General features: G+C 41.8%; 1 protein-coding gene across 6 annotated transcripts in view; it reads right to left on the bottom strand.

Annotated features, from left to right (window-relative positions):
• Positions 1 to 604: 604 nt before the first annotated feature.
• Positions 605 to 12315, bottom strand: part of OTUD7A (OTU deubiquitinase 7A) — a 114007-nt gene continuing 102296 nt past the window's right edge. For all 6 annotated transcript variants that reach the window (XM_079953213.1, XM_079953210.1, XM_079953209.1 and 3 more), the window contains 3 exons: positions 8407 to 8521; positions 7887 to 7971; positions 605 to 5555 (listed from right to left, as the gene is read on the bottom strand). In XM_079953213.1, the coding sequence (XP_079809339.1) occupies positions 4131 to 5555; positions 7887 to 7971; positions 8407 to 8521 (1625 nt within the window). In that variant the 3' untranslated portion in view covers positions 605 to 4130. The remainder of the gene's footprint in view (positions 5556 to 7886; positions 7972 to 8406; positions 8522 to 12315) is intronic.

Raw genomic sequence — 12315 nt, forward strand, 5'->3', positions numbered from 1 at the left:
CTCTGCCTGCTCATGAGTAAACTCTCTTTTTATTGCTTACGAATAAGACTATGGTGTCTTATTCTTTCAGGAGGGATTCAAGGGGTCTTACCAGGAAAATATGAGAAGACATTTCAATCTAGACAAGCCAGATTGAATTGCGTGTTGTCTTAAGAAACTCACATGAGTTTGCAACTCGTTTTCTGCTGTGTAAAGGGGAATGCACTCTGCTAAACAAAGGAACTTGCTAGTGCAGGTTAGGAAGGATATTAATAAACAATATATCCTCTCCTGCCACCTTGAACATTCCCACACTTTTTGCTTGGAATGATCATTATACAATTTGAGCATGGAATGCAAGGATCACCCCACAGACCATGTCCTCTTTGTTACCTTGGTTCCCATTTTGTGGTGGTTTCGATAGAATCACAGCAATTTGAATGTGCTAACTCATCCTGGGTTATGTCTGTTTTCATGGACTTAGGCAGAAGGAACCAAGAACTGCACAATTTGAAATGGAGATCTAGCCCAGTGAGATACCAATGAATGTATGTACACTGCTCTTGAGTTAAAGTTAAAGTTAAATTCAGGCACACAGAGGAATAGAGGTATTGACATTGACACCTGAGCTTCAGTGTCAGCACGAACCCTCTGGGTACATACCAGGCCTGTTATAAAGACTCAGCGCTTGATCCTCTGCCCTTTCCTGGTCAAAGAAGCAGTAACAATGTTAATATCTTTTGACTCTCCACTAAGAGTCCAGCTCTGACTCTAGCCAAACGGATCTCCAGAACTCTAGAGGCTCTTCATTCCAGGTCTAATTGGCACTGGTCTCACCCCTAACTTCTGCAGATGAAATTTTAGGGGAGGTAAGTGGCACTCAGAGCTAAGATTTTTCTGAGATGCTCTGCTATATAATTAGATTCTTACACAGAGTAAGGTGCTACCCTAAGTAAATAATGTTTAGTGAATTATTTCTAAGAGTAGGGTGTAAACAAGGATCAGATTAGAGCATGGGTGCCAGAAAACCATTCTTGGAGGTGGGGTATGGATTTGAGCAACTCATGAGAGCATTTCTATCATCTGGGCAAAACTTATTTTCATTCAGTTCTGTGTATTAATATATATATATATATAGTACCATGTGAATATATGAAATTATTGTGTCCACTAAAATGTATTCTCCTGATGATGACTATTTTTTAAAAAAATATTATAATACTTTGTGAAGTTTTTTTTAAAGCTTTTTGTTCAGATAGTATACTTGAATCAAAATGGAAAAGCATAAACTGTTAGCAGCAAGTGGCTCATGCCTACCTCCACCTAGAGAAGCATTTATAGGCATTCCAAAGGCTAGTTCTACAGTAATGCATTAGTAATTACTAATATTTTCTTTCTTAAACTTTGAAAATATCATCCCTGCTCTTCTCTCTCTCTCTCTCTCTCTCTCTCACACACACACACACACACACACACACACAAATACAATCAAAGATAAGTCCATCTGGTACCACAGATTTCTTTGGCCAAAGAAAGGAGGATTTTTCACAATTAACTAAAAACATAAAAAGGCATACAGTATTGGACAAAATTGGAACATCTGAGATTCTTATGAGTGAACCACACCAAAGGTTACTTGTGTTCTAATCCACATAGCAGCCATCAAACCACATCTGTTTTGCACCTTAATTCTAAGTTGGAAGCACAGAACAGGCAAGGGAAGAAGAGACCCTTAGGAAGGCGCCCTTTGCCCCTGCTTTGAAATAAATGGCAAAGCTGGACAAGAACACTGCAGAGTCAGCCGGCACTAATGACACAGCTGATCCTCTTTCTTGAGTAGACTTCCCATAAAAGAATGGGGACCAGCTTGGCACCACCACCACTGTAACATCTTGCAGTGTGAGTGCACCCTTAAGTGTGGTGACACATCTTCCTCTGGGGGAAAAGGAGATACCAATTCAGATACACTACACATTCTTAGAGATACATGAACTGCAAGGCTGGATTCATTAAGAGCTGTTCTTAAGTAATATTGGTGTGCCTCCCCGCCCCATCAAACTTAAAATTTATTATTAATTAATACTAAGTATCACTTCTTACTTCATTTTGTACTGAATTATAGGATCAATTACTGATTGCTACCACAAAGTACTTCACAAACAGGCGTTTTAATGTATGTGCAAGTGGTGAACAGACAGGAGTCTCAAGTACTTTCTATTCGAGGATGCAGAAACCAAGTTCACTACGTAAACTGAGATGTGGCTATGAGTGAATATTTTCTTAGCTTACTTAAAAATATTAGAGCTAAAAAGAAGAACCAAAAATATAGGCCATTCCTAGTGATGAACTTTCCTAATAAAAGAGGGTCACTTCGAGGGCTTAGAGCGGTGCCATTAGGTTAATGACACTGATGTATTTCTTCTTCCCTTTTCATTAGATGTGATAGGAGCCTCAGTAATGGGATGGATGAGTAAACTGAAATTTAATTCAGATCATACAAAGGCAAAAATGCTGACTGGGGGAGCCAGCCAACATTGGGATTGCTCTATAGTCGGGGTATATTGGTTCTTAATGGCACCATACTCTACTCTCACAGCTTAAATGTGCTCTTGAATCTTGCACTGAGAGCAGACTTTCATGCAGAGTATACACCGGAGGGCTGAGGGCTGTAATAAATTATGAAGTATGCTATTTGGTGGTTTGCTAGAAACAAAATAGATAGAAGGCAAACATGTTTATATCAATGCCAACTGAAGCCCTACTGTAGACACCAGTGTTACATTCAGCTCTTATCTAAAACATCTGAAGGGCACCAGGCGTAGAAGTTATCTAAATTATTCTCTCTAGTTTTGAACTCTGTTACAATCTTTGCTTCATTTTTGTCTTTGCAATGGTGTTTAGATTTCATCTTCTGCACTGTCTAGTACTCATCTCAGAGGGCCAAATTTGAGAGCAGACTTTAAACACAAATCCATGAGCTGTCCTTGTAAGTGTTTAAGACCATTTTGCCCATTTCCAATTGACGCACGACTGCCAATGTTTCATTTTCAGCTAATGTGCGCAATGATACAACTCCTGCGCAAACAGGGAGTTGCCCGCAACACATGTGCAAATTAACAGTAACAATTTTTGTCTTCTCTGCAAAGAGGTAGCAAATCTACATTGTGCTATATGAATAATAAAAATATGAAGTCTTGCATATGCCAATATTTTAATTCTTGGGAATTAATAGCTAAATAATGTGGTTCCAATAAGCAGCGTTGATAAACTGGTCAAAACGACCAAGGAAAGGATATGATCAGTGAGATACAGGGCACTTGGTATGTGGTTGCACTGAATGAGGTGTAAGACAGGACTGCAAAGCTACTGAGGCAGTTGTTTGGTCATCCAATTGCCCAACTGTTGAATTGTAAAGTACTTATTTTCAAGCATGAGGGCTTGAGCCCTGTCTAAAAATAAAACAGATATGTCATCTGGAGGATATGCATTTCATTCTTGGACATTTTGTGCAGTACAAAACTGGAGTTGCTTACATCAATAAAAACAAGAATTTGCGTTTTGTAAGAGAAGCTTGCTAATGAATCCAGGCTTTCATTTGTGTATCTGTGGAGAAAACAGGACTACTAAAATAATACAAGCAAGGATGTTAGCATGTTAGTATGAACTATATGCGAATTACTATTCTTCCCCCAATTTTTAAAGGAAGAGGAAAGAGCTATGAAAAAGTTATATTTCTTCAGATGAGATGGCTCTAAAGAATGAAACAGACACGTCTTATTACAATACCACATTTCCAGTTATTATGACTTTTTCCCTATCTTCCTACTACCTGAGTGATGTCAGTGTAAATTCAGGCACCATTAGTAAATTTTGACCAAACGTATACACAGCACTGACAAAGGAGTAAAGAACCTTTCAGCTTACCAGTGTATGTAAAAAAGACACTGACAAAATGGAAAATAATAAACTCTTTATGATAAATTAATTCTTAGTTTTTCATTGCTGCAGGGGAAAAACAAATAAGCTGGACCTTTCTCCCCACAGATCCCTCTGCAGGATTCTCTTTTCCTTCCTCCTGTAATCCATTGCCACATACCTTACAAGTAAGAAAATGGAGGAAATAAATATTCATGGGAAGAGCTCCATCACCTTCAGTGTCGGTGCCCCTTACTTTCTTGCTCCCTGCGTTTCAGCTCCTCCTTATAGCAGTAGGAACAATAGTTTTCAGTCTCGGGGCGACCATAAAAAGAGCAGTTCTCCTTCTTGCAGCGGTTCTGCTGGATTGAATATATCGGGCTAACTGTGCTCCTGCCTCGATTTTTGTCATTGTTCAACCAGGTCTGCGGTGCATCCTCATCGGCATATTCCAAGCAGTCTCTGATGTCACTGGTATTAAACCCATTGGTATATGTTTGTGACTTGTGGTCCGTAGGCATAACATAGGTCAGTGACTCCACTGTGTTGACAGTACGGATGCCTGCTATTCGGGCTGGGCTATAGCTCTGTGAAGACAATGACCGGTTCTGTTGGGGATATGTGGCACATGTTTTTAAGGTGCCAACCACCGGTTTGTAGGTATCATCCTGGAAGCTTGATGGCTTGGAGTTGACATCGTGCAAGTGGATGACACTTTGCCTCTGAACAGGGGGTGTATGGCTATAGTGGGCAGACAATGGAATGGGTCCACTTTTCTTGGCACCATTGCTAGGTGATGAAAATGACCCTGGTGTGGGACTAGTACGGTCTTTAAACTTTAAAACCAGTTGAGTCGTATGGCTTTGAGGCAAGACTGGTGATGCCCTTCCCTGAGGAGATGCTTCCAACTTCTCTTTTGAGTACATTTCTTGCTCCAGTTTCCTGCATGACGATACATTGAGAGTAGCCTTCTTCTCTGCCTCTTTCCTCTTCTGTTCCTGTTCGGCACTAAAGCGCTCCTGGGCACTGGTCAAGTAATAGCCAATCATCTCCTCATGGAACTGATGTCTATGGCTGGTCAAGAGGAGGCCAGCAAAGATGAACTTCCGTTCCCCTTGCATGGCGGCTCTCAAGATGTTGAGGCTCAGCTTCACATCAGTACTGTACTTCCATGGGTCTGACTGTTTATCTGAAGGGGATTTAGAATTCATTTTTTCAACAGGCGAAATGCTTGTCTTTTCAGTGGGAGAGGGGGTTGTCTTTTCAGATGGAGAAGTGCTTGCAGACTGGCCAGATTCTTCTTTGCTTCCTTTGCGTGACTTGGACTTCTTCTCTTTGACTTTCTCAATGATCTCCCCATTTTTCCCATTTCCTGAATTTGCTCTGCTCATTTTGCCATGCACTAGTCCCCCAAGCCCACCCATATTCTTCTTTAGCTTGATGCCTAGAGTTTTACTGAGACTCCCAAGTTTGTTTGCAACTGAATCAGCCCTGTTTTTTTCTTTATCCTTCCTTTGCTTTTCTTTCTCTTTCCCATTTTTCCCATTATTGCCATTAGAATTGCTGCAGATGGAATCCCTGTCGGAGTCCATGGAATCAGCGAGAGACTGAACATCCTCTCCTGCTGAGGCAGTGGGAGATTCTGGCTGAGCCAGAGGAGCCTATTAAGAGAAGTAAGTTAACAATTAGAAATTACAGTGATTTCCTGCAGTAAGATCCTCTCTACATTTGAATGCAGTTTTTCAGGATATTTAGCATTTGAAAAATGCAAGTCTTCAAAAGAATGGTTCTGCACATAAGGTCATTACATTAAGGGGTCACAATTACATTAACAGATGGTTAATCTTTGGAAGAAACTTCCTAGATCCAGGTTTATAACAGCCTGTCAGATCTCTCTGACTGTCCTTTCGGGAAGTCATTCTCTTGAAACTTCAGATGTTTGCTGTGAATTCCACAGCATATTCAAGATGGTAAAAGTCAAATCTGAAAACAGTGCATCGTTTTGTATGCTTTTCTATATCTGAAACATCAGGAACCATTGCAATATGATGTTAGATAGAATGGATACGCTCTTCACTACAAGTTTTCTGATTATTAAGTTAATGGGTGATGGGTTAGGAGAGAATTTCTCTCTTCAAATAGATCAGCTAGTATTCCTGGAATTTTTTATGCAGCATGCTTGGTTCTCTTGATCAACATATCTGAAATAATCTGTTGTTTCTTGCTTACTCCTGCTCGGTGCTCATGGGACACTGTTTTGGATTATATGGAGGATAGCAATAGTAAAGTTCAGTCCTGATGACCATTCTGTGTGGAAAGGCTATGTTGTAGGTTACATTCCAGTACAAATGGCACCAGAGATGCAAAATGAAAGATAACACAAATACAGAAGCCAATCTCTGGGTATTTAGCAAGGGATTTTTAAAAAAATGATTAGGATGGCAATAATTGATCTGGGATTAAAAAGCAAATTGTGCAATAATTCAATTATCAATGCCGTTCACATTTACACCTGAAAATATAGGATGTAGTGCAAGTAATTTTCAGTGTAACTATAGAAGTACATTTCAAAACATTCATTTCCAAGACTCCTAAACAGATATCCTCCTATCTCAAAGAAATTGAGATTGTTTTTACTTGCCTAATTCTGCTCACCTACTCTTCTGGGGCAGGGAAATTAGTTAATGCTAGGCAAAAAAAGTATCAACATTTTTTCAGATTACCATCCCTATATAAGAAAAAGGGCAGTTGAGTAAAAGATTGTGCTTGTCATGATGTATTTTAAGAAAATACGAAGTGGAAGCAACTTGCAGATCATCTTGACCTAATGAACAACTAGGCAACCCTATGAAATTAATCTTGCAAATTATTCACAACGGGCAATGATTGAAAACCAGTTCACCTGACCATATTTCTCATTGGATGATGTGTGTGATTTCTTGACAATTTCATTCGTCTGAAAAGGCTAATATAGAAATGGCAAGAGAGCCTTCCTATCATGTAAAATAAAAAGTACTACTAATCACCAGGAGCTAAACTGAGACATGATAACCTTTATGGAAATTGGTCCTGGACATTGAATTAACACATAAATTTTCAAGCACATACCAACTGATGATTAGCTGGAGCATGACTGAGCAATAATAACTTCCTTCTTTATGAAAAAACTAGTGTTGGAGCAGTTTCTGAGAGGCATGATTAACAAGTATGATAAGGTAAGTGGGATATTTCAGAGAACATATTCAGTTCCCCAAAGCTCCCTGTTGTGCACACGGAAATTTGGCTGAACTCTTAATTTGCTTACCCCTGACTGACAACCTTGGGTATCAACTTTGCAGTCTCACATTTGATAGTCCCTATACTTTTGTCAAACCACTAGAATATTCTGATATTTGGACCTGAGAATCCACTCTCTCAAATGTGGAACTGCACAAATGCAAGGAGCAGAACAAAGTCTGCTTTTCAGCCTTTTCCCCAGACAATGGATAGACAGGCTGGTCAATTACTCTTTGGTTTTGACCATCTCATATGCCGTGACAGAAGGCAGAATTTCCAACCAAAAGCAGCAGGAAGGACAGCTGCTTTACTTGCATCTTTTTTCCTTTCTAATCTATGCACAGTACAGTCTATTACTACTACTACTACAGCAATTTATATACCACCCTTTATCAAAAGATCTTAGGGTGGTGTACAACATTAGAAGTACATTACAAAACATCAGTGATAAATCCATTGCTGCTACAGTTACAGTAGTGCATGGCCATACAGTAGTGCATGCTGCATTAATTCTAGGGAGGCAGGGATCTGGACCTTGCCTCTCCCTGCCCCTGCCTCCCAAAGGAGCTTCCCTGAACCACTGGCCCAACACAGCAAGGATGCAATGGATTCTGCTGCGCTAGTGATGGGAGCCTAACCCAGGATCATCTGTTTTATGAGATCACACAGTTGGGGCCTGTTTCTCTCAAGCTACTTATGGAGAATAAAAGGGTTACCCGTGTTTCCGATGGTATGCGTATCCAGGTTACATTCATGTAACTGTGCAGAAGATTAAGCTTTGCCTCCAGAGACAGAATCAAACTAAGAAAGGAAAAAGAGGAAAGACCACATACCATATAATCACTGAAAATTTACAGCCATATACTCACACTTAATCAACAGAAACAGAAAAAACCATCAGGTTTAACAAGAGTACTTTCAGTTACAGATCCCCATGCTCTCTTAAGGAAATAAGCTAGGGAGAAAAGAAAAGTCCGACACTGGGCTTGCTATGGGAAATTTACAGCCTCACATTGTTCTTGCCAGACTGGGGCAACCAACTGGCATTTTGTAGATGGCAAAACTCCACACCCAGCTAGTGAACTATGCAAGAGATGTATGTGGCTCAAAAACGATACAGTTACTTGTTCTAAAAACTGATTTTATAAGGGCAGGCTAATCAAAGGTTACCAAGCATTTTAGGCACACAGATGTCCACAAGGTGTTGAAGTGTTAATTATTTAAAAGAGATCTTACTTGGCCAGCTTGGAGTTATCATTGTCATCCTTCCCCCACTCCCAATCTTTCCCAGGATCAACCGCAAAGTGCAAAGGTAGTAACTTGTGTTCAGAATCAGTCAGAGGGATCACCGCTGAAGGAAAGAGGAGAAGACCAGAAGTGAAGGAATTAGGTGGGAAAAGAATGAGAAACAACAGTTGGCTAAAGAAAAGGGGGAAAGAATTTTAGAAGCATTTGTTCAAGACACTGTGTTAAATATATAGCATGTTGGCATTTTTCATAAGAAATTGCTTATTTTGCAAACAGTGACACCTTTGTATATCATGTGATCTTTTTCATGGTGAAGAAAAATAGTCATCAGCTCTCAGAGATGGTAATTAGGATATTTCTCTGGGTGTGTGTTCTTCAGTTTAATAATATGAGATAACCATAGCCTCTTTAGTAGATCTCAGACTGACCACATCTCTAGCCAAAGCATTTGACAAAATGAACACAAACCTTTTCTTTTCTTTTGGTTTGGTGGACAGGGTTAAAGCAAATGTTTTGAAAGCTGAAATTATACGCTTCTGCTTTCACTGTCATTTACAATATACTGTCATTCACCTGCAACCTCCAAGGAAAGTGGAATATAACCCCAAATAATTAGTAGGCTATTGACTCCAGATTTTACTGAGTCATAATACCAGTCTCTGAACACTAAATCTTAGTTGCTGTGACCATCCTGGTCATTTCAACCAAAAAGGAAATAAAAGTGTTCTATGCAACCTGTGCAGAATATGGATAGGTACACTGTTAAAATAAAGCGATAAGCAAGCTATACATCTATACCTTGAAGTGCAGACCTCCACAAATCAATTTCTAATATTACATTGCCGATCAGACTTTACAGTCCACCACATTGTCTTCGATGAATGTTCTTCTCAGTTTTCAGGCTGCAACCACAAATCTAGCAAAATTATCCCACGTTGATGGCCTCTCAGCTGATTCCCTGGTGGCCCGCTGGAATGTGGAGTTAACCAGGACTATTGACTGTCTGGCTCCGAAGTGCCCTCTCCAATTGCATGGAGCCTGGACAGCCCCGTGGTTTTCCCTAGAGCTAAGGGCGATGAAACAATTGCTGAGACGGCTAGAGCACTGGTGGCGGGTAACTCATTCTGAAGCTGACCGGACACGAGTTAGAGCTCAATGTTGAGCCTACCAAGTGGCGGTAGCGACGGCGAAGAATACTTTATTCACCGCCTCTGTTGCACCTGCGGAAAACAGCAGCAGGAGACTTTTTCAGGTGGTTCGCAATTTAGCGGAACCACTTGCTACATCGGGGCCCAGTACGGGCCACAAGATCTCCTGCAAGGATTTTGCAAAGTTTTTTGCAGATAAAGTCACTCAGATTCAGGAAGAGAGGCTCCACCGTAGGAGCAGGGCCAGGGCGGAAGAGTGCTAGAGTCCTGTCTAGTCAAGTTATGTGGGATCAATTCCAATCTGTTACCTCCGAGGATGTGGACCAGCTGCTTGGACAAGTGAAACCAACCACTTGTCTCCTTGATCCTTGCCCATCCTGGCTTATAAAAGCTAGCCGGGAAGGACTGGGCGATGGGCTTCGTGGGGTGGTGAATGCTTCCCTCTGTGAGGGAGCCTTCCCAGACCTGCTGAAAGAAGCAGCTATCAAACCGCTTCTTAAAAACCATCTTTAGATGCAGCCACGATGGCCAACTATCGCCCAGTCTCAAATCTTCCATTCTTGGGCAAGGTGATTGAGCGAGTGGTTGCTGAACAACTCCAGGCATGCCTGGAGGATGCGGACCATTTGGATCCCTTCCAATTGGGATTCAGGCCTCATCATGGGACTGAAACTGCCTTGGTCACACTGGTCAATGATCTCCGGCGGGCTAGGGACAAAGGTGAAAGCTGTTTCCTAGTTCTGCTGGATCTCTCTGCGGCCTCTAATACCATCGACCATGACATTCTTCTGGACCATCTAGAGGGGCTGGGAGCTTGAGGCGCTGTTATACAGTGGTTCTGCTCCTTCCTCCTGGGCCATGTCCAGAAAGTGGTGTTGGGGGATGAGTGTTCAGATCCCTGGACTCTCACTTGTGGGGTGGCTTAGGGTTCTGTCCTCTTCCCCATGCTTTTCAACATCTACTTGAAGCCACTGGGAGAGATCATCAGGAGGTTTGGGCTGGGTGTTCATCAGTATGCGGATGATACCCAGCTCTACCTCTCTTTTAAATTAGAACCAGTGAAGGTGGTGAAGGTCCTTTGTGCATGTCTGGAGGCAGTCAGAGGATGGATGGCGGGCTAACAGATTGTGCTTGAATCCTGACAAGACAGAAGTACTGTTTTGGGGGGACAGGGGGCAGGCAGGTGTGGAGGACTCCCTGGTCCTGAATGGGGTAACTGTGCCCCTGAAGGACCAGGTGCACAGCCTGTGAGTCATTTTGGACTCACAGCTGTTCATGGAGGCGCAGGTCAATTCTGTGTCCAGGGCGGCTGTCTACCAGCTCCACCTGGTACGCAGGCTGAGACCCTCCCTGCCTGTGGACTGTCTTGCCAGAGTAGTGCATGCTTTGATTATCCCCCGCTTGGACCACTGCAATGCGCTCTTTGTGGGGCTACCTTTGAAGGTGACCTGGAAACTACAACTAATTCAGAATGCAGCAGCTAGACTGATGACTGGGAGTGGCCGCCAAGACCACGTAATACCGGTCTTGAAAGACCTACGTTGGCTCCCAGTACGTTTCCAAGCACAACTCAAAGTGTTGGTGCTGAGCTTTAAAGTCCTAAACAGCCTCAGCCCAGTATACCTCAAGGAGAGTCTCCACCCCCATCTTTCTGCCCGGACACTGAGGTCCAGCTCCGAGGGCCTTCTGGCGGTTCCCTCACTGCAAGAAGTGAAGTTACACTGAACCACGCAGAAGGCCTTCTCAGTAGTGGTGCCTGCCCTGTGGAACACCCTCCCAACGGATGTCAAAGAAATAAACAACTATCAGACTTTTAGAAGACATCTGAAGGCAGCCCTGTTTAGGGAAGCTTTCAATATTTGATGAATTGTATTTTAATATTCTGCTGGAAGCCGCCCAGATTGCACAAAAAACCTTTAGTTTTTCCTTTATATAGTATGGATCTGCTCCAAAGAACAGTTCTTAAATAGTATGGCTCCACCCAAATAAATGATATCACCAGCAATGTTGCAGTGTACTCGTCTGACGTGAGAGGAAGAATCTCAAAATGTTTCTAAATCTGGATCTGAGAGAAGACAATGCCGACTTTACACCTGAAAGAACGGTCAAACTCCTGCTTGAGAGAAAGGCAATTAGGCCAGATTCTGGGTGGCAGAGCATTCTCAAAACATCCTTATGTATCATCCATGCAAACGCTGCCACTTAGCAAGAGGGCAGTGCAGCCAGACTGCAAGAACTAGGTTCATCTTTGGTCCTTGCTCACCCCGGAGTGTTGGTAGCAGGGCTGACAGATCACACAGAAATTGATTGCAAACTTCCCTGTTTATTGCAACTGTGGTCTGAAGAAGGAGAATGTTAAACTATAAACTGGCACCACCACATACTTACTGACAAAACAGAATGATTGCCAAAACATTATTGCAAAAAAGCAGATGCAATTGTAATATCAATTTGTTCAGTGGAGAAGAAAAACACTGAAAGTGTATTCTTCCTTGTGCAAATTAACATTCAATAAAAACAAGCATTTTGAGACCAGAAATACCACAATTCTTCAAGCCTCGTGTTGAAAAATAATATAATGCCCTCTAGCAATTTGTGCCACAATGAAAATGTTATATAAATGTGCAAAGAATGTGTTTAATTCAAATTATTTATCCTCATTTTACCTCCCATTTATTTCTGGGAACTGGTATCCCCCTCCCCATATTTTTAGAATGCATTTTGGGGAAGGAGGCAAACTGACATTTCC

This window comes from Podarcis cretensis, assembly GCF_951804945.1.
Source record: "Podarcis cretensis genome assembly, chromosome: 14".
NCBI lineage: Eukaryota > Metazoa > Chordata > Lepidosauria > Squamata > Lacertidae > Podarcis > Podarcis cretensis.